Source organism: Tauraco erythrolophus, chromosome 8, assembly GCF_009769465.1.
Source record: "Tauraco erythrolophus isolate bTauEry1 chromosome 8, bTauEry1.pri, whole genome shotgun sequence".
NCBI lineage: Eukaryota > Metazoa > Chordata > Aves > Musophagiformes > Musophagidae > Tauraco > Tauraco erythrolophus.
This window is the reverse complement of record NC_141472.1, coordinates 17,483,751-17,506,880: the sequence shown is the minus strand read 5'-3', so window position 1 is coordinate 17,506,880 and position 23,130 is coordinate 17,483,751. Positions and strand designations below refer to the sequence as shown.

Below are 23,130 nucleotides of genomic sequence, written 5' to 3'. Positions count from 1 at the left end.
AGGACGTGGTGCGCCCGAGCGACTCCCCCACCCGGAGCGGACACCCCCACCCCGGGCTGCCGCCGGGCCCGGCCCGGCTCGGCCTGCCGGTAGCAGAGACGGCGCAGGGCGCGGGCTGCCACCGTCCTGGGGCAGGGCAGGGGCAGGGCCGGGGGCGCGGCGCTGCCTCGCCCAGCGGGGGAGCAGAGCGAGGCGGGAAGTCGGTGCCGGGCGCCCGTCTGCCTCCGGCCGGCCGGAGCCATGCGGAGCTGCGGGAGGGCGAGGGGGGCCGCGGGCTGGGCCGCCCCGCTGCTCCTGCTGTGGCAGTGCCTGCCGACGGCGCGGCCCTACAACCTGGACACGCAGCACCCGCTGCTCTTCCGGGGGGGCAACGGGACCCTCTTCGGGTACTCGGTTCTCCTGCACGGCCACGGCGAGGAGAGATGGTGAGTTCCCGGCCGGGCCGTCCCGGTGGGGTCCCGTTCCGCCCGTCGCGCCTTCTCCCGGCTCCCCCGGCCGCGGGCCCTCACGCTGCCGTCTCTGCCCCGCAGGCTCGTGGCGGGCGCCCCCCGGGCCAGCTGGCCCGCCAACAGCTCGGTGGCCAACCCCGGGGCCATTTTCCGGTGCCGGATCGGGAGGAACCCCCGCGGGTGGTGCGAGCAGCTCCAGCTGGGTGAGTCGGCGGCGGGGCGCGGGCGGGGAGACCCGGGCGCAGGGGCCGGGGTGGGCGGCGGGGGAGTCCGCGCCGGCGGCGGGACGGGCCGGGACGGGCGGTCCGTGCCCGCCCGCCCTGCGCGCACCGCGGCTCCTCTGCCGCTGCCTTCTAGGCTACGGCTTGCGGGCGGTTTCTCCCGGCTCCTCTCCAGATTAAACTGGCGTTTCCCTCTCGCCAAGGGGCGAGATCGGCGCTGTTGCCGAAGAGCGGCAGCGGTGGCACCTTTAGTTAGGCAGACGGAAAGAAACGCACGAAAACTTGGTGTAGAGAAGTCGCGAGTGACAGCTCCCGTTCCTACGGTTTTCTGTCGCACCTCAGCACCCAGTTCAAAAGCCTCGTGATCGGTCTGTCCCTCGTCCTTCTCAGCAGAAAGCTAGTTCAGCTTTCAAAGCAGAGGGCGAATGCAATTAGGTCAGAGATGAGAGGGTGGAAGTATGTGCCTAGATGGTCTTTTCTTCTGCAAAGCCTGCCTTTCGTAGAAGCTGCCCTAAAGTAACTCTGAACTACAGTGATCTTGCCGATGAGTTCTCTCTGCTTGCAAATTTGTTGAAAGATTCAGTTTCAGGGGAACAAGGCTATTTTTCACTGAATCTTTTTTTTTTTTCTAGCTCCTACATTTAACCTAACTTCTACTTTTCCAGTTCCCGTGCTTGGGGGAGGTAACTGGATGCACTTACCCAACTTCCAAGTGTTTGATACTTGTTAAAAAGGAGAACACTTTGCAATGGGTTACCATGACTATGCATGAATTGATGGGTTCTGTTCTTGTCCCCCTTGCATACAGTGCCTTCTATCCCTGTGCTATGCATGGAAGGGAACTTTCTATCCTGCTGTGACCAAGACTATCCAATCCGTTAAAATTATGAACTTGCCGCCCAGTAAGGATAAGAAGCGCGGGAAAGGGTTTAAATAAAGCGATAATGCACCATGGACTGATGGGCTTTCAAGGCAGAACGCAGCATTCTGTGACAAAAACGTTAAAGCAATTATTTCTCTACGTGTCTATGTGTAACGTGTAAAACTGACAGGTTCTATCCATTTCTTTTCTACAGCTAGAAATAGATTTTTGTAGCTTAGTTACAAAAAAATAACTTGGGATACTTCAGTGCTGCTTTACTTGTAGCCATGTAAGGAAAAGACAAGCGGTCACTCGTAGAAAGAACTGCAGTTAAACTTATTCCAGCTCAAGTAGTTATTTTTCTTTTTTTTTTTTCATCAATTTCATTCCAATATTAGATCTACTGAAAATGATATGTAACAGAGAGCTTTTTTCTCCAGCTGCTTATTTGTAAGAGAAGGCTTGCAAAAGTCAAAGAAGTCAACTGAAGTGGTAAAATAGCATATGCTAAGAGGCAATAAACCTCTACTCCTGGATTGGAGGTAAAAATAGTCCTTCACTGTGTGTGGGAAAGGAAAGGAGGTAGAAGGTTTCAAGTTCTTTGAAAACTAGATACATCTGCGGTACTTCTCGGCTTACTCATTTAGCCCGTGGAGAAACAAAAGCTCTAATGAAGTAGCTTGATGGGCTTTTCCTCAGTAGCTTAGGGGATTCTAAATGAAATGATGCAGCAGGTGAATGAAAATGTTTATGTGGTTCCAAATGCTTATTTTAGCACAGCTTCTGTTCCTGGGTTTAGAAGCCGCAGGTTTACACAGTGATGTTTACCATCTTGTTTTGTCACAAGAGATTTTTGCCAGATGTTTGTTTCCCTTAGTGCTAGATGCCATCTTTGCATCACTAAGGTATGTCCACAGTATTTCTGAAGTTAAATAGATACTGAAAAGAAGTGCTCTATTGTAAAACAGGTCAATGAGGTCAATGAAGAAGCCAAAGGCGGCTGTGGTGCATGGGATGTAAATGAAGTAGGATAGTAGCTGAGGTTTGTTAAACCTCTGCCATCCTGCCAAGCGGTCACAGAAATACACAAGGGAACTTGCAATTGCAAAGCTGAACTTAATTATCTCTTGTCTAACTCATTCAGGCTGTCAGTAACTTTTGGACATAATGGTTTTATCAATGCTGTGTCTTTCAGTCAGTGACCTCCTCGTTCTTCTGCTTGGATTCTTGCCAGTGACAAGTTTGGGTTCTGATCTTGTAGAATAGGACAATTTCCTTTGAAAACTGTGCAGGGATATGTTATATTGCTGGGACAGGCAAATTGAGAAACAGGTATTTTTATCTTTCTTTAAATACTTGAATTCACATTTCTTTCAGTAAAAGAATATTTGAGAAAATAAATTTCTAATTATGAGTCATAGAAAAGAAGAGCTGACCACAGGCAATAGAAGTGGGTTTTTCCAAATGTTGGGCCTCTGTAATAAATGGATAGGAATTAGTCATAAATATGTTAAAACACTTTGTTGCTATTTTTCACTAAAGTAGCCTTGAAACTGGCATAACTAATTAGTGAAGGATTCATGCACAATTAGGAAGCCTCTGATCACACAAAACTGCTGTTGTGTTTTTTTATGTTACACGTCCCTATCTGCTTCCTCAGTAGAGAAAGAGTTGCTGGGAATAGTCCTGTGCTGCAGTCATCCCAGCATCTGGAAACAACTCATCCAGGCATACTTTAGAGAATTTTAATGCTGTTCAAGGTGTTGCAGGGGCCTGGGCTGGTTTAAGAGTCGAGAGGAGCTGTGAGATGCACTAGCAAATGTTTGTCTTCCCAGCCCCTCACTGGCACTTTTAAATCTCTCTCTGATTGCTGAATAGAGGAGTGATGTTTTGAGAGTGGCTTTTCTAGTTCTAGTACTTCTGTCAATGGTGTCAAGTATTCTAGTCTGCTGATTTATTTGTATTTGGAGTATCTTTAAATGATGACTTATGTTTGATGCAGAGGCTTGTAATCAAGCTCTAGGCACAAATACAAAATAAAATGCTTCAGGTTTATTATTTGAACCCTAAGTGTCCGTCTTCTACCAGTCTTCTAGTCTTTTGAATTTCAAGGCCTTGCCCACATCAGTTTGGGAACTCAGATTATTGCAGAGAGATTTGCAGTAAGTTCTTTAGTCATTTTGGACTTAACAAAACGTTACAGAAACTCTGCAACGAAATCACTCTCAGATTTGGAACAGAGTGATTCATTGGCTAAAAGTACAGAAAACAATATGTAAAATTTGCTATCCTGTCTAAAAAAAAAAAAAAGTTTTATAAATGCACGTACACAGTAAATTCACTGCATGTTGTCTAATGTAAGGCCAGAAAGCTCTGCCTGCAGTTTTAGTCCTTCAGCCTTCCTCTTAAGTCCCTGCTACAATTAACCTTATGAACAAATTGCCCTCTAGCTCCCCCAGCTGAATCATTACGATGGGAAAGTGAACAGTTAATGTTTTTTCCCAAAAGGCTCACCTGTGTTTGTTCAACTCTGATTTCAGTAAGTTTTGCCTTTGGTAGTTTGGCTTTTTGATCTCACTTGCATTGTTCTTATCCTACCAGTGATCTCCTTTTGAAATAGTCGTACTATTCCAAGGAAGACAGGACCTTCTGGACCTAGGTCTGTTACAAAGTTGTCGAAACAGCTGGCACTTAACTAAAATGTTTTGGACAGAAGTGATTTGAGGGACGAAAGAGGGATAAGACCTATTGAATCTGTGAAAAAAAGATTGCCCTGGATGAATGAAAAAAAGAGTCTGATGAGGCCCTCACATCTAGTGGCAAGATACCGGAAGGCTTGTTGTCTTTGCAGTGGACTTCATAGTTTTAATCAGCTAGCAATAGAACCAAAGTTGAGTCTGGGAGGATAAAAAGGATCATGGGAGGCTGTTGGGCATAGAAGGCACTGGACCAAGTTATATAAAACTGGTTTCTCAGATGACTTTGCAAACATCTGTATGAAAGTCCTTGAGGCCAAAGCTAGAAGTGGTTTTGTAAGTCGTGACCTTATTTATGTGCGATTGTGCTGTTTCCGCGGCTGCGTGCAGCGGGGGTTGCAGCAGAAGCGTATCTTCCAGCTGCGTAATGTGCACAGGCTGGGCAATTACTTATCTCTCGGTGCCTTTATGACAGCGCGTGCTCCTTTTCCCTGAGGCAACCAAGCTGCCATGTCCTCTTGAGCTTAGGCAGTGCTGCTCTGTTGCTTGTGCAGAATACAGCGTTTGCTCTTCTCATTCAATAAAGGTTTCATCATGTCATACCTTGAGCAGGGGCTCGTCACTGTGTCTGGGATGTTAAGCTCATGCTTCTCTCGCCCACGAAGGCCTGTCATTTCCAAGGTGATTGAATACTTGCCAGTCAGAGAGAGAGAGGACACATAAGGCAGCAGGTCAGCAGAGGGCCAAAGTGAACCTGAGTCAAGAACATATGCTTGGAACCAAGGAAAAGGGGAATACAGTCCAACGAGCATGAAGGAATGGTGTTGCTGCTTCTTGTTACGGACTTCTGAAATAGGCACAGGAATAAAGCACTGAGATGAGCAAAACTTCCTCTTATCTCTCACATCATCACCATCTGGTCTTCTTTGACTCAAATAAAGAGTCTCAGAAATCCTTTTCAAATCTAAATTTATGACACTGGTCTTCTCCACTTCTTCTGTTTCCTGCAAATCCACATACGCTATAAAGGAAGTCCCAGGTAAGTCATTGTCTTAAGAGGACAGAAAGCATTGCTAGAAGGGAGTTACCAGAAGTGCCTGCTCTGATTTAAAGGAGGATTAATTCTTACACATGGGAATGTAATGGAACTTTGTTTTCTGAGGAGATTTCGATCAGATTAACATGTTCTGTAATTCATGCAAATCATGGAAATGTCTCCCTTAGGAAGTGTGGAGTTCTACATGACATAACTCAAAAATTAAATTCCAAGACTAAATTCCAAATTTGTGCCTGAAAACGGTATATATTCAGTACATGGAAGTTCATGTCACTGACACTAGCCAAGTGGGAGAATTCAGAAGCTTATTGTTTAAACCTCAGTAACTGACAACCTGCAGAAAAATCAACTTCATTTTAGTAGATTTTTAAAGGAAGGCATTTTCATTTGTGTTCGTCTTGGAATAAGAGCCTACGCTGTTAATTAGCGTTCCTCAGGTGATCTACAGGAATTATTGAATTACAGTAACATAAAATCTCTTGTCCCAAAGACAATTGAGTGTGATGTTATTGTGAGTGCTAAGGTCGGTTCTTGTTTACTTGAATTTTACATACTGTTTCCTTGATGTCTTAGGAAAAGGCATATGAGGGAGGAAGTGGTAAAAAGGAGGTTAAGGAGGGTCAGATGCCTCTTGGCCCTGTGAAGTGTCTTGGTTTTGGAAGAAGGTAGAGTACAATTGCAGTGTGCAGGATGTGTCGTCCTCGCTGCAGTGTGGTGAGGGGTTCCTGACTGCACTACTCTGGTCTTTCCATCGGAGCAGGGAGAAAGCATGATGTTTGGAAAAAGTGAAGAGGTAGTATGGAAGTAGAAGAAATCAAGGCTCCAGCAGTTTCTTCAGAGAAATGTCAGTTGCTACACCTGTCACAAGTAATAGTAGGGAACAAGCTCTGAAACGGGGATGGCTGTTGAGTTTTATTCCTACAAATGCTTTTCCTGACAATTTTCTTACCATATGATAATCATCTTGATTCCATTAATGTGGTATTTTTTTTCTCAAAAAGTGCATGACATTCTAGGTATAAAATCATTTAAGTCAGTGTTGGTTGTGAGAATGTATATAGCAAAGCCCACAGTCGTTCGTCTTTCTCCTGGCTACTAAATAGACAAGGTGTATCCCTTTATTCTGTTTCCACACTCAGTCAGTATTGTGCAGTTTTATGTCCTGTAAAAGGAATTCAACACGTCTGCTGAATTAGGAGTGTATTATTTAAACTCTAATTCATTGGACAGTAATACATGTCAGCTCTGGTGCTAGCACAGTTTTGGGGGCTGTTGGTTTCTGTGTGTTCCTCCCAAGCCGTGTTCCCGTCAGCACTGGTAGGTATCTCTGCAATCTGTACTGGCACCCTCTTTGGGTAACTAAAACCCTTAAACCTCAGAAGTTTTGGGTTGCATTGGTAAGAAGTTTGGTAACTGCATTGCATCTGAGAAAGTCTTAGAAGTTATGCGAAAGAGCTTGTTGAAACGATGTGATATGTTTCCTTATTTTATAAGAAGTTTTTTCATAAACTGTAGTGCTGATGCATAGAAAATATCGGTTCAATAAATTGGTTAATACTTATTCATATGAACATCTTGCAAATCAAAAGCTTGCTTTACATAACTTAGAATACTTTTAAATATGTAGCTTCTCCTTACCGGGGGTACCACTACCGCTTTCTAGAAGGAAGCAAATATTTGCTAACTCGGCAATACTGTAACCTTTTGGGGGAGTTAGAAGAAATTTCACTATGTTCTCTAAGGTTTTAAAAATTAACTCTCCTTAAGAACAAAACCAAAGAGCTACTGCTAAATAATTGCAACAGTGCAAGGAGTACACAGGACATGCATACATAATAATGTGACATCCCCAGTAGAGATTGCAGTTATACACCCTTTATTTGATAGCCATTTGCAGTAGGGATCATTTTAAGGTCTGCTACCAATAGATGTGTAGTTGGAGAGATGCTTGCTTTAGGCTAGAGTTTATGTAGCACTCATGGATATTACTTGTATTTCTTACGAACTCTTAGGCTGAAGAACACTTGCAAAGCCAACCCTTCATCTGAGTGTAATGTCACTTTCTATCTTAATTTCAATAACGATGGAAAGGCCAGTCCTCACTGCCAGCCTATCGTGTTCAAAACTAGTACACTCCCTTTGGCTACATGGAGTTGTACCTTTCTTCAAGAAGAAAGTGAAAAGCCTATGTGGCCTGTGTAAGACAGAGACAGAGGTCAGGTCCACCAAGCCTGAGTTAGCGTGGTCTCCCTGTGTGGTTCTTGGGTGCTCCTGTTACTCACCACGTGGCCCTTCAGCTTGTCCCCCTTCTCAGAGCATTGGTTTTGTGTCCTAGGCAACCCCAATGGAGAGCGCTGTGGGAAGACTTGTTTGGAAGAGCGTGATAATCAGTGGCTGGGTGTCAGCTTATCGAGGCAGCCAAAAGAAAATGGATCTATCGTTGTATGTATTAACTTCTGGAGCTGCGTGTCTGTTTGTCAGACCACCTTCACCTTTCTTATGCTTCTGTGTCAAATGCAATTTTTGCTTTTTATCCATAGGCTTGTGGACATAGATGGAAAAATATCTTTTACATAAAAAATGAACACAAACTCCCATATGGTATTTGTTTTGCCATCTCTTCTGATTTTCGAACTGAACTGAGCAGAAGAATATGCCCATGCTATATAGGTAAGTGGAATCTTGTGTCCTTCGCAGGGAAAGGCAAGATACGTATTTGTATGGTGCGGAGTTTGTGAAGAGCCTGTGTTGCTCTGAGCAGGCTTTCTGCAGCCAAGGGTTTGAAGATTGAGTACTGATGATACGAGCTCAGCTTATGATGTAAATTTGTTAGCAAAATGTTTATCACTTCAAAGAAAAGCTGCAGTCAACAGGCAAAAAATCAGTTTAAATAGAGCATCAGAATACTTGCTCCTTGGACTGGATCACTGAAGGATGTGTGCTTCTCAAAAACAGGCCAGTAGAGAACATCCTTCCATCCTTTACTCTGTCATTTGCTTGCTCTGCTTAGGAGGATGCCTCACAGCAGAGCAGCAGTAATAACCTGCAAATGATTGTTATTGTCTGCTCCTTAGCCTTTGATAGAAAGCTGCTGTGGTTCCTTGACACAGTGTGTGTTGGTGTTCCTCACTTGCCTTCTGCCAAGGCCACTGCTGTGGTGTGAGACCTTCAGTGGTCCTTCCTTAGATGACTGCAGGAGCAGAGTAAGAGTCAAGACCTGAAGCTATCAAACAAGTCCATCCCTGCCTTCCCTTTCACACCTCCCTCCCATCCCGGAAACAATCTCATGACCCTGCCCTTTGCCAATGTGAGGAAGAGCTGACAATCTGGCCTCTCTATGCAGGCCCATAGAGTAATGCCACCAAACGTCCCATTGTTGGCTTCAGAGACTGTTACAAGCTTCGTTGAAATCATGCTTTTATCTTTGGTGACTTTTTAAGTGAAAAAAATCTGTGGATGAGGTGAAGAGAACCCTGACGGGGGAGCAGTTAGCAAAGAAAAGCAGGAAAAAGAGCTGGGAGAGCTGGATGTAAAGACGACTGCTAAGGATGATAGACACCAATATGTCTAAGATAGACATAACACAAGCCCTTCGGAGCACTAGCGGAGCATCAGGGCAACTCCTATCAAGATACCTAAGCCCGTCAATCAGATTATGCCTGAATTATACAGAGTAGAAGAGAAGAGTTAAGCTCATCTAGCTGAGCTGCTCAAACTGTTTGTGCTATTTCATTCATGGAACAATTGAAAAGGAAGAGTGTAGCCTTGTAGTCACAAGATTTCAAAGGAAGCTATGATCAAGTGATACTTAGTGCTTTGAGTTTATTGCAATACTATATTGAAACTAAAGACTATACAGTGTTTTTGGTTTTATTACAGAACTTAAAACCAGTGTTTTGTTCTGTTGTGGTGTTGTTTTTTTTTTTATCTCATCTCAACTTCTTTTGAAGACCTGGTAACAAATTCTGAAACTACATCCTTCTCATCTTTTTTAATATTTCTTGCCCGTTCCCAGATCATGCGCGAAAGTTTGGAGAAGACCATGGGTCATGCCAGGCTGGAATGTCTAGTTTTTACATTGAGGTGTGTATTAAAGATACCAAACTTCTCTCTCTCTCTCCCTCCCTCCCTCCTTCCCTCCCTCTCTCCCTCTATATACTTACATATATGTATACATACATAAAAGTGTATATGTAAACATGAACATTAGCACTTTTTTTGTGGGAAGGAAAAGTCAGACTTTTCCCACTTCTTTTTACTTGAATCTTGATAACATGTGCATGATAATTCCCAACTAATACTTTACACCTTACTAAATCCAAAATTACTTTTCTTCTGGAAAAAGAGCACGAATATAACAGAGTATGAAGTTTTATTATTCTCTTTAAAGTAATCCGATGTAACATTAAGGCTAATAATGCTTACCTTCTTGCTTTACAGAGTGATATTTTGTATTATTTAGTCTCCATTTCACCCTACGATTATGATTTCTAAAAAAATCTTTTGAGAAGAGAATATCCTGTATGTTACTCTTTTCAGTTGCTCACAGCTCAAAGTTTTTAATAGCAATATCTGTACAAAGTCTGAAAAATGCTGTCTGTGATCTAGTGGTAATCCCCTAGTCCTGACCCAGATGCATCTCCTTTAGCATTTCATTGAGCTCACAGGAGATCTAAGGAAAAGCATTTGACTTGTTTCACTTATCTTTATGAATATTTAAATATGAATAACATGGCTTTGTTTTATTTTTCTTTTAGGACTTAATTATAATGGGAGCTCCTGGATCATTTTATTGGACTGGGTCTGTTTTTGTATACAACACAACTGCAAATACCATCCATGCTTATACAGATTCGAATAACCAAGTGAAATTTGGCAGTTATCTAGGTACTTAAAAATATTTCATACTTTACGAAAATATAAGTCAAAGAATTAGCTAAATAGTTGATCTCGAAGTGAGTGCACAGTGTTTATCAGGGATTTCTTTATTAATCCCAGAAGCAATGGTTCTAAAGCTGTGTTCTGATTTTGTTAAATGTTTAATTATAAGGCTTCTTCTCTGTTCTTTTTACATGGAAGTTTCTCAAACATTGGATTTCTGGTTTTATCATCTCTCCACTGAGTTTCTATCATTTCTTGATTTAGAAGGTAGAGATATGCTTCTGGTTAGCAATGGTTTGCACTTCACTGTTAACTCTGAAATGCTGCCAGGGGCTTTTGTAGCAAAAGCCATAATGATTTCACATATGACAGAAATATGAAAAGATAGTTACAATGAAAGCTGCAAGAAAACAAGGCTTAATTCCGTTGTCAATAAGAGGAAGTATGCCATGATCTTAAGAGGCAGACTTGCCTCCAATTGTGATTTTTTAATTTTTTTTTTTAATTCCAACCATATCTTGGTCTGGATACATGGGAGGGCAAACCCTATCTACGAATGTCTGCAAGGAAGACCGTGAAGCTCCTACTCATGTACCTATATCCAAGTAATCAGCTGGATTTAGTGCTAGAATTTGTAGGAGTTTATGCCAGAACCATCAGCAGCTTCAGTTTTCTCACTACACACTAAGAAAAGCTTGTCTGTCCTTCCTGAAATCCTGAGCAAAAGTATTTTTGCCTGTGACCATGAGTCAACTCATCGATAGCAAAAAGCCAGATATAGGCAAATGGGTAAAAGATCACATAAGGACTGTGCTGGGGAGGGTGCAGGGAAACCTGAGATCAGCTGGAGTTTGCTTCACAAACACTTCTCCAGTAACCTGGTGCAACTGCATGTCCTGGTTTTGGCTGTGATAGAGCTAATTTTCTTCTTAGTAGCTGGTATAGTGCTATGTTTTCAGATTTAGTATGGGAACAATACTGATACTACACATGTTTTCAGTTGTTGCTAAGCAGTCAAGGACTTTCAGCTTCCCATGCTGTACCAGATGCACAAGAAGATGGGAGGGGGCATAGCCAGGACAGCTGGCCCAAACTGGCCAATGTGATATTCTATACCATAGAACATCATGCTCAGTATATAAAGTGGGGGAGTTGGCCAGGGGCAGGCGATCGCTGCTTGGGAACAGGCTTGGCATCTATCAGCATGTGGTGAGCAGTTGTATTGTGCATCACTTGTTTTATGTATTCTTTTATTATCGTTGTTATTAGTAATATTTTTCTTTTCCTGGCCTATTAAACTGTCTTTTTCTTGGCCTCTGAGTTTTTCTTCTGCTTCTCCTCCCCATCGCATTGCAGGTGTGAGTGAGTGAGCAGATGCATGGTGCTTAGTTTCAGCTGGGGTTAAACCACAACACTATAGCAGCCAGCATGCTACCTTGGCTTGTGTCCTCTAAACTTGCCCTTTCTAGAGGAAAGTGAAGAAAGGGACCATTGGCTCACCTGTGTGTCGCTATATTAGCAGCTGTGATAAACCTGAAATTCTGCGTTACTTACATGCTACTTAAACCTCCACTCCATTCCCTCACAATAGTACATAATGTAGTTGAAAGAATGTAAAGGTACCTTCCTCCCCCTCCCTCAGCTTCTGTTCTGTCTCATCTTTGGCATTTTTTAAGACCAGAATATATTTAGGGTTAATTCTATTGCCAAAGTTGGTGGGTTTTTTTTTGAGGACTGAGTTTGTCTCTCTCTTAAATGAACAAAAATATCCTTACCAAGTGGTGGAAGTATATTGTGGCCAGAGTGTAATTCAAGCACATGACTAGACATAATTATCTATTACACTATCCTTCTTCTGGCAGGGACTGAGAAGTTGGCTTCTTTATTTGCTCTTTGACAATGTAATTAAAAATGTAATAATTAACAAATGAGAGTTTGCAGGAAGAGTGTGCAAAAGTATCATAACATTTTCTGTAATTTGGAAGAAACAAAGCTGTTTAAGTACTAGATAATTAAAAGAAGGAAGGAAGTTAGAAAGAGAAGCTGGTAATACATAACTTTTGGTAGTATTTCTTTTACTCCTTCAGAGTATCTTGGAGATTAATAACTGACTTCTTTAAAAGGAATGAGATAAGTCAGTCAGTCTTTCAACTCATCTGGGCCTGATGAAAGAGTAACTTTAGGCACTTAACAAACTGCCTTAAAGAAATGACAAATAGGTAGTTTCTTTTGGGAATCTGGGAAAGACAAATGACATCTCAGAAAACAGAACAACTCTAGTAATGGTAAAGAGGAGAGAATGCTAGAGTTGGAAGTAAAATTTCATTTGACTATGCCTTTAAATTTAAAGGGTCAATTATGTGATCCCCCTCCGCCAAACAGTTTCATTAGAATTACCAATGTTTACACTTCAGCAAAACCAAAATAAGTAGAAAATAAAGGTCAGAGGAGGTAAATTAAGGTTCATCCACTTAAGCTTAATTTTTTTGTTGAATAAGTAAAAACTAGGTGTTGACTTTTATATGATAAATTGCCTTGTGCAACTCTTAGCTTAAAATATGAAGCGAAAAAGCTGGCTTAATGAGAACGTGAATTCTAAACAGTTGTCTTCACAGATTAAAGATTTAAGGCTCGTTCTCATCTGATCCAAGATGATTTTTCCATTTTCCCTGTATGCTGTGAAAATCAACAGTCTTTCAGTAAATGTAAGAGTAGCAGAATATGTTAACTGTCTTCCCTGTTTCAATTTAGCCATCATGTATTTTGGAAAGAGTGAGGATGACTTGTGTCGCTACAGATTAAGGTGTTACCCTTCAGTTTGCAATTGTGTGGCTGGATGTCTGCACCAAAATATGGTCCTGTTTGTTAAGAGCTGTCTCCACATACAGAAATACTTTGTGTGTAGATTCATTTACAAAAGCTGATGCAACATTTTCTTATTACATAATCAAGGTTTTATTCCAGTTGTTCCTGACATTTTCATTTGTGTATATCCATAATGCTCTACGTGTGTGTGTATGTGTATGAGCACATGCATGTAAGTAGCACTACATTTCATTTTTCTGCGGTCCAGTTACAACAATACTCAAAGAGTAACAATTGAATCAAGTGTTTCCATGTTGCACTGTATGGACATTTGATTTTTTTTATTTATATTAGAATATGGACTCACTGAACAATTGTAGATTATGCATTAACAGAAGGTGTTTGCAATTCATAGAATCATAGAATGGTTAGGGTTGGAAGGGACCTCAAAGATCATCTAGTTCCAACCCCTCTGCCATGGGCAGGGAAACCCTCCACTACACCAGGTTGCTCAAAGCCTCATCCAACCTGGCCTTGAACACTTCTACACATCTACAACTTCTCTGGGCAACCTATTGTGGTGCCTCACCACCCTCAGAGTGAAGAATTTCTTCCTTAAATCTAATCTAAATCTACCCTCTTTCAGTTTAAAGCCATTGCCCCTTGTCTTAAGCCCATTTTATGGGCTTTTAAAATATGGGAGGTGATTGAGATCCTGGGAAGAAATGAGTGTTCTGACACTTGCTTCTGCTTGCTGGAACTTACTGTTTGTATTGACCTGTTGCTTATGTTTCAAAAATTTTCTTTTCTGTTTTCATTGCTAACTGGCATGAGGTCTGAATATCAAACTTACAATAATTTGTGGTGTTGACAGCTTTTATACGTCATGCTCACGCTTTTTTTTTTTGCTTTATATAGCATTTCCAGTTTTGAATAGTGCATTTCTAATTTACAGGATACTCTGTTGGAGCTGGACATTTTCTGACATCAGCCAGTACAGAAGTAATTGGCGGGGCTCCCCAACAGGAACAGACTGGTAAAGTAAGAGATTGTCTATACTATTGGTTTGAAGAATATACCCCCACTACCCACTCATGATTTTCCAATTTAGATTAGCATATCAAAGACAAGTGTCAGATATATATGATTTATCATGGGGAAACAAGTCAAAGAAGGAATGAGGGAAGACAGTCTAGATAACATTGCTGTGAACTGTGGTGTTAAAGAAGGGTACAGACAGGAAATAGCTGTACCTTCTGGTATTGTGTGTTACTTTGCTGATTCTCTAGCACATACTGTAGAGAAAGCACAGGAAAGTGCAGTATTACTGTTTACTGAACTCTACTTACATTTTCTTTTCATTTTAGGCATACATTTTCAGCATTGAGAAGGAATTAAATATTCTATTTGAATTAAGGGGTAAAAAGGTAAATCTTTCATACTACTTTTCTGCACCTTAAAACTTGTAGCGTGTCTTCATCAAAACTCAAAAATAATGTGATTTCATGTTTGCACACAGCTGGGTTCTTACTTTGGAGCTGCAGTTTGTGCTGTGGACTTGAATTCAGATGGCCTCTCAGACTTGCTCATCGGTGCTCCAATGCAAAGTACCATCAGAGAAGAAGGAAGAGTTTATGTCTATATGAATTCAGGTTCTGTAAGTATTTTCTCTTAAAAACACATGGTAACACAGTCATTCTAGTATAACAAGCTAAGAAGAGATTTCCTCTCTCTTATCATACAGTTTTCCAGGATGTAGGAAAAACAACTCCAGAACCGTGATAACAATGCCAGCAGCACTGGGATTTTGCATCACACTGCACAGGCTGGCTGTGTAAAATACAACACGCTGTTACTGGCGCTAGTGTTAGAACTGAGGACAGACTGGTTTTGTCTCATAGTAACTTCAGGTGGTGACAGCCTGCCACTACAGCCTCTTTGCAAGCTCTCCGCCATTTCCACGCTTGTCACTGAACTGGCATGTGAAGAGCAACTTATTTAGCACTTCAGAAACAAACAAGGAATGAAATATTTTCTTGCAGTTAGTGGTACCAGTCAGGAGGGAGACTGGTAGGTCCTCATTTTGGCAAATAAAGTAACTGGACAGACCATGCATTAGAATTAGCTTCCTTTTATTCTTTTTAAGGATAAGAAGTGAAAGTATAATCGCTGGTTTTTGTGTGCTTTTGAATTTGTCTGGCTTTGTAAATTTTATCTTCATATCTTATTTCTCTTCCTTGCTCTCCACGCTAATACACGTTTATTCTCTCATGCTTAAAATTAACATTTTCTTAAAGCGTTCTCCTTACAGAGAGCCAAGTCACTCCAGGATACCTAGATCTAACTAAGGCACACATAACAGCTTTGAAGCAGCTACTCTTTATTACCTTTTTAGCAAACACAGTTTTCACACAGCAGTAAGCCCCTCCATTCTGATATAAGCTTGCTGCTGTCTACAGGTGTTTGCTATGGGAGCACGTTGCTGTTCTCTTTCTTTAAGAACAACTTTCTTATTCTTTATTATTCTTATACTAAATACTGTTAAATATCTTTGCTAATGCTTACTTCCACACCAAGGAATTCAGTAGGGTTATATATTGGTGTCCAAGGCAGTTTTAATATTTTAAGTAATATTCCAGGTCACCTGGAAGACGCTTTGTTAATGTGCCATTGACTTTTTTTTACTTTAGGAGGCAAAGATGGTAGAACTGAACATAGAGCTCAGTGGAAGTGACTCATACGCAGCCAGGTTTGGAGAGTCCATAGCCAATCTAGGAGACATTGATAATGATGGTTTTGAAGGTAAGTGTATAAGAAAAAAAAACCCTTGAGTTTAATTCTCTCTGAGCAGTGGACTGTCACAATAAACAGGAGGATTATGGAAGTCTGAGAAGACTTTCAGTTGGTGAATGGACCTTTCTTTTCTAGGCCACTGATGTGAAATATAACTGTTTCACAGTCATTGATGTCTAATACCAAGAGATTAGGTTCTGTCGTTTTAATAAAGAAGATGAGCATAAGGCGGTAATATAGTCTGTAACTTTGGGTGCTGAACCTCAGTTGGAATCCCTAATCCTGTTTCAGACATCTGAGACACCTGTTGGGGAACGACTTGGCAATTTTGTAACACCATAAATAAAAATTACACATTGAGTCAAGATCCGCTTCTGTGTTACCAACAGGAAGTACTAAACACATGGGGATATTGAAAACAACCCACAAGTTGGGAGACTATTGTGGGAGTACTTCCCACTCAAGCCTTCAGATGACTCATGTATTGCCTAGTATGGGCTCCCAGTGAGGCTAGGACAGGGAACACAGGGAAAGACTTTGATGGCCATGCCCCAGTAGTGACTTCAAAATGTTAATTGGGCTCTGAGGGAGCTTTTTTTACCTGTTATCTATACAGGAGGATCTATTTCAGGCACATAAAGTTAGATTCCTAAACAGAAGCAAGCTGAGAATATCTCCCCTGCCTTCCTCACCACCCAGACTGAAACACTCTCTCTAAATATGATGAGATATGGGCTGAAATTTCCATTGTTGGTTGTGCAGATGGAACCTGCTCAGAGAGCAGAGAGATTCAGTCTCCAGACTTGTGTCTAACTTCTGTAATAAGCATAAAAGTAATAGACATTGAAAAGAGAATGCCATGTGAAAGTTATAGATAAAAGGTATTTCAGTTGAAGAATCCAGATGAAAGGATGTAAGATGTGTTAAAACATCTAAAATGACTCTTTTGGCCTTCTACTTCCCTTCTGCTTCCAGTCAGGGTGCCTAAAATGTGTTGGCTACAGGAAGTCCCATGGTCTACTGCTCTCAGCTTCTTTCCTTCCAAGACCATTCTCTAGCTGTTTAGGTAGCCTGCAAAAACACAGCTGACTGGGAGGCCTCCAGCTAGACTGAAGACAAGCAGAGGGGACCTGACCCAGTGGCTTTATTCATCTTGTCATGATTTCAAACAAATAGGAATGGCCAGTATTTCTGTCTGAAAAACCAGTGTGTGCTCCGCTCCAGCAGAAGAGCAGGCACAATAGGCTGTGTAGGGACAGAATGAAAATACAACAGGCATCTTCTGCTCTTCAAAAATTCATAAATGGTTTCAGCTTTTCCATCATCAAAACTTGAACTGTATGCAGGGAGCTAATATCCTTTGTGCAAAAACTGTCAGCTTTTTCTGGGCCGTATCTTTACCAGGTCCACGTCTGTTTTCATGCTTCTGAATTATCATTTTTATTTGCAGTTACCATCCAGGGTTCTCCTCTCACTCTTCCATTTTTTCTGTGTTCTTGGTCCTGTTCCATAACCTGCAAAGCTTGCAACAGTCATTCTCTTCTTATCTGGTCTCCTTTTCCTTAAAGTAGTCTTGTTTTTTTTACCTCCTTTGATACCTGTTCCTCAAACTCTTGTTAAATTTCATTTCTCCTCTTTTGCATTACCTTCACAATTTTACACACAAGTTTTAGTTTTTGCCCCAAAACATTTGCAAACTGCAAAGGAAAACCATATTCAAGTGCAGGGCTGGAGACAGAGAAGTAAAATCAAGATTAGCAGCATTGCAAAGTAGATGTATGAAACAGAATATAATATAAAATTGGCATCCTAAAACTGCAGGGGGAGGTGGAGCAAGCAAGTGGATTAACTTTCAAAGGGAGCAAAAATACTGAAAAGAAAAAATGGAGGCAATATTGGAAGTGGCAGTGAGAAAAGAATTTTTCTAAGAAAAACAGCTGGAAGCAAAATATAAAGAGAAATTGAGTATTAGAAACTATTTGTCTGTAGTAAGTAATAAAAAAGCGCAGCAGAGGCAACTTCTTCAGTGATCTAAACCATCAGTGTGAGCCCCGTGAAGGTAATGGCATGCACATGGGTGTAGAACCTGACCTCCTCAAGAACATATGTGTCGTTTTCATTAGCACAAATTGGCTGTCCTATTTTCATCTCACCAGTAGCGAGACATAACATACTTTGTGTGTTTTAGTCACCAAAGTATGGATTCAATCAATATGGATTCAGTCAATATGTATTCAATCAGAGAATTGTTCAGTAAAACCAAATCAGAGCTTTGCTTTTCTTGTGATTTTGGTTTGGTACAGCATACAGTATTTCCAATTTGCAGGTAGTTCAGTTTTGCTTATTTGTGAATGAAAGTTCACGATTACTAATTTATATTAGATAATTTCAAGGTGATATAATTCATCTTCCCCCTCCCTCCCCAGTTTTTGGTTAACAACCTCGGGCTATTTGAACCATGGGACTTTTTGGTAAGGGGCACCTGAGGGTGGGTGGGTTGGTTGGTTTGTTTACATGTCGCCACATTCCTCTGGGATTAAATGGCATAAAACATACTCCTTTGTACAAACCAACTACCTTCATTTCCCTGTTAAATGCCTGTTCAAACCTGTTATCAGGGGTTAAGGACGCTTCATAGAAAAAGAAATGGTTCATTTCAGGCAGCATAGTTAAAGTACTTCTTGTGTTTCAGTGATTTAATCCATATGGGAATAGCAGAGTGCAGGAAAATCATCATAATTCCATGAATACCAGGCTCTCTTTTTCTTTTTTTTTTTTTAAAGACCACCATCATCTTGGCTATTCTCCATGGTAACCTCTTAAGAGTCAAATTCAGTATTGGTAGGAGCAGACTTTGTGTTGAACAAAATGGCTGTATTTGGCCCAGAAACACAGTACTTAAGGCAGAGTCAGATTACTGAGCTGGTCCGTGTTGTTTCTCTTTGCTTTATATCTGTCTTCTGCACTTCTTTTGAATACAGTCAAATTAATTTGGTCTGGCAGTGCATGCATCATGGTTTGGATTTCTTTAACTCTTCCTTGCTCATGTTTCCTAGTCAACTGATTATTCTTAAATTGTTTTCCACAGATGTAGCAATTGGGGCTCCACAAGAAGATAATCTAAAAGGAGTGATTTATATATACAATGGCAGGGAAGATGGAATAACGCCATCGTTTTCACAGGTATGGTTTTTAATGAAAAATAGTCAATCCAGAAAAACCTTAAGTTTAAATTCAAGAGAGTTTTCCCTGCGTTTTAACAATGAGACCATGTGAGGTACTGTAAAAGAGTTCAGAAATTTTTTACGTAGTCTTATTTCCAGTCATAATATAACCTGTAACAGAAAAATAAATCGTTTTGGAGGCCTCAAGACAGGGTTTATGGGATATAACATTTGCAGTAATTGAGGAATATTGCTTTCACAGGTATCCTTCCACAGGTAAGCGTGTAACTGCCTTCAGCAGCAGGATCGTTGTGCTACTGTTTTTCATTGGATATTGTAACTCAAAGATTGGCTTTCTAAGAAAAATTTTCTCTTCTATTTCTTTCCTCCTCAGAGAATACAAGGACATCAAGTCAGTAATTCTTTAAGCATGTTTGGACAATCCATAGCAAGTGGCATTGATGCAGATAACAATGGTTATCAAGGTGAATTAAACAATTTTATTTTTCATTTTTAAAAGAGTAGAGATTCATAGGGAACAACCCTTCTGTGCTACCTGTTACTTTTAATAAAAGCAAAATCTGTTATTAAGATGACATGTCACATCTTGCATTTTGGGAAATTAAAAAAAATAAAGAGGTAAAGCTGAGGCCAAGCAGTCAGTTTTCACGGTCATCGAACTATTATTTAAGGACTGAGAACGATGTAATAATAAGATCGTAATGCACAAGAGGAAGGAAAACATAGTTTTTATTTTTACAGCAGCCATCTCGTCTGCTCATGTCGCAATGAGCTAGTTTGGGTGCTGGAAGCACGTTTGTTGTCCCAGACTAGTGTGCTAACCTAAAAATCTTACTGGTCTTCACTTAATGTGTATATTTCTTTCCTCATTGCATGAATAGTTTTCAGTTAGTTTGGAATAAATTAAATAATTTTTGTCTATGTATAAGTTCATACATACATACAGTTATATATATGTATATATAAAACAGAATTGTTTATCGATATGTGTGTATAGCAATATTGAAAATTTGGATTAAAAAGAAGGCAAGTACCTTCTATTAAGCTGAATTATTGTTCAGTATCAGCCACTGAAACATGGAATAGAAATCAAATAATCATGTTACCAATATCTGCAAGTCCAGCAAATTAGCACGCAGCATTAATAGACAGTGGACAAGTATTTGAGGAATCATCTTCTAGATGGAGAACACCACCTTTGAGTATTAGCATACACTTTCTAATCAATAAAGGGCAAATGGTGTTTTAATGCTGATCGAAAGGTGACTATGTTACAAAATGCTTGTACCTGGGAGTAATTCCTGTTGACAGATTATGGATCTGTTTTTTTATACAGATGTAGCAGTTGGTGCATTTCTCTCTGATTCTGCTGTGGTGCTGAGGTGAGATTGCTACATTTCAGTGCTTTTAAAGACCATACAATCTAACTGTATTTTTAATGCAATTTAATAAAACTCAGTAGTATATTTATTTTAACTTCGTGATATTCTTCTTGGTGTCTTGAACTTCAGTCATTAGGCTCTAGAATGCTCTGCAACTGAAACATTTAAGTAAACACCTTGAAGAAAAAGAAAATATCACTCTGAAACTTCTCGAAGCAAATAATGTGCATACAACTATTTGGATTCCGAAAAATGCAGATAGCTTAAAAAATGATAATTATAAAAATATAAAAATAGATTATGACAGAGATTGTTAGATTCTGCAGAGATTCTGCAAGCTATTTCTGAAGTGTTTTGTGAATGTTAACTCTTTCTATTCTTAGAACAAAACCAGTGGTAATTGTTGAAGCTTCTTTAAACCATTCTAATTCAATAAATCGAACTAATGTAAATTGCATGGAAAATGACCAGCCTGCGGTCTGTATGAATTTGAAGATATGCTTCACCTATACAGGACGAGAAGTACCTGGTTATATTGGTAAGCTACTTGGAAAAAATTCCAGTATATGTATTCATTTTAAATGCTCCTATTTACAGAATGATGCTATTGATATTTAGTGGCCTATTAATCTGAGTTCAATATAAAATGGAAAATTAAAAACATGGATACCTTTTCTAGCTCATAATTGCCCTATAACATCGAGCTATTATGCTTTTATTGAATTTAGAACAGCACATCCCTACTAGGACTACTGGAGTTACCTGGCCTAGAAGAGATAGTGATGTTAAAAAGGTGAGATGTTGTGAGACTGAAGGTAGAACTCCAAGTTGTCTGTTGCATCAACAATGTAATCCACGGTTTTGATGGCAACTGGTTTAGACAAACAAAGACTAATTTTTAGCTAGGTAGCCGGGTTGTGATGCTAAAGAGTTCAGCTGAGGCTGTGCACACACACATAGAAGTGTTTTCACGTGAGTTTCGCAGCAGTACTAGAACAGTACTGTCATACATAGGTAAGTTAATTCAGGTACCGGGATTAGCCTAACAGTGGTGCAATTAGATCCACACTCACACTTTTCAACTACATTGTAATAATGCCATTTCAGATGGTGCCTTTCATAGCATCATAATATCCACATACTTCATTTTGATAGGTTTTTGAATGAGAGAGTATGTTGTTAGGGTTCACAAAGAAATAGAGCGCACTTTCCCTGTGAAGGCTGTTTTTTCACAATTGCCAAGGGACCATATTCTGTTTTGCACAGGGCCCAGCAGGAGTCTGTCAGGTTTGTCTGAACTTTCCGCATGCAAATGTCTGGGCTGTTGCTTTGCAATTAGGTAGGGAATTAATGGTGGGTGAATGTCTTTTGCTAATGTAGAATGAAATGGATTATTCAGCATGATAATCAGATGTCCTCTAAAAGCAGTCCTCCCAGAGATGGACCAAACCATACGGGACTGCTCTAGGATGCAGGCTTCCACTTAGCAATACAGAAAAGACATACCCTTCATAAAGCAGCTCAAACACCTGATGGTACCACTCTGGAACCTTATTTGAAAGAGAGGGAGTCCTATCAAAATTACTGAAAAATGTGTCTTGCATTATATTTTATATAATGCATATTTTGCTTTTGGCAAAAACTGATACTGCTTGAAGCAGTATCTATTGGAGAGAATATTCATGGTGAACTGGTTTAATATAATTTACTGTCTAAATTTGGCTGTATTGCCTGGGTGCTTTTAAGCTACTTGTCACATGATATTTGTGAACTGCAAACAGCCCTGCAAATACATGGTATATAAAATTAAATTGCTTAAATCTTCTGTATGAGAATATACAATATCCTTTAGGAGCACGTACAGAGAACAAGCCAATGATGAACTGTAAAGTTTCAAGTTCAGATCTTTTGAAATTTGTGTTTGTTGTGAAGGATGAGCAGTCAGACAGAATTACCCTTGCTAGATTTGGACATAAGACTTTTCAACTTAAAATAGAAAAGGTTAGAGGAAATTCTAGATATCCTAACTCAACTTTTGGCAGAAATTAAGAAGTAATAGATCAGGAATGCTCTGAAACTTATTTGCAATTTTTTATCATAGCAATTCATGCTCACTTAAATAGAAAAACCCTGTGAAGTTAAACTATATTTGTCAGTGTCTGTTGACTTACTGTTTGTTGAAATTTAATGTCAGCCCTGTAAGTAACTGAAGCAGGTTTTCTTTAGCTAGATTCTGGTAGAAAACTATAAATATAACTTGACAAAACTATCCCTGATGTAAAAGTATGCATCAGGGATCAGTCATGATGCAACCAGTTTTCAGAGGGCTAGAAGCTTTTGTTAAGCACGGATTTATGTCAGAGGATTTTTAAGCACAGCATTTCAAAATGGATATTATGAAACATAGTTAAGGAAGTGAGTCAAAAGATGTAATTTTTGTCATAAATTCATAAAAATTACAAAAGTCTTTATAACTTTTATTTTCCCTGTGTTTTAATTTGCAGTACTGCTTTATAATCTGAGTGTTGATGTGAACAGAAAAGTGGATACACAAGCAAGGTTTTATTTTTCCTCCAATGGAACGTCTGATACGATCTCAGGAAATGTAAAGATTTACAGCAAGAATATTGCCTGCAAAGATCACCCAGCATATATGAGGGTAATGTAATTTTCAATATGTACTGCCCTGTTACTCCTTTGTTCTCTTTTGAAAATCACACCTGCTGCAAAAGAAGCTATTTTGTTTACAATTGCATCACATCATTTTGCAAGTAAAATATTTGTGTTCATAACTTCCAC

The 23,130-nt window shown here is 40.1% G+C and overlaps 1 protein-coding gene across 1 annotated transcript in view; it reads left to right on the top strand.

Moving 5' to 3' along the window:
* Positions 1–240: 240 nt before the first annotated feature.
* Positions 241–23,130, top strand: part of ITGA4 (integrin subunit alpha 4) — a 38,072-nt gene continuing 15,182 nt past the window's right edge. Inside the window, exons 1-15 of the mRNA XM_086615260.1 lie at positions 241–425; positions 531–652; positions 7,621–7,727; positions 7,826–7,955; positions 9,301–9,368; positions 10,043–10,172; positions 13,927–14,012; positions 14,339–14,398; positions 14,491–14,628; positions 15,662–15,773; positions 18,853–18,947; positions 19,323–19,413; positions 20,286–20,331; positions 20,715–20,869; positions 22,836–22,990. Of these exons, the coding sequence (XP_086471386.1) occupies positions 241–425; positions 531–652; positions 7,621–7,727; positions 7,826–7,955; positions 9,301–9,368; positions 10,043–10,172; positions 13,927–14,012; positions 14,339–14,398; positions 14,491–14,628; positions 15,662–15,773; positions 18,853–18,947; positions 19,323–19,413; positions 20,286–20,331; positions 20,715–20,869; positions 22,836–22,990 (1,680 nt within the window). The remainder of the gene's footprint in view (positions 426–530; positions 653–7,620; positions 7,728–7,825; positions 7,956–9,300; positions 9,369–10,042; positions 10,173–13,926; positions 14,013–14,338; positions 14,399–14,490; positions 14,629–15,661; positions 15,774–18,852; positions 18,948–19,322; positions 19,414–20,285; positions 20,332–20,714; positions 20,870–22,835; positions 22,991–23,130) is intronic.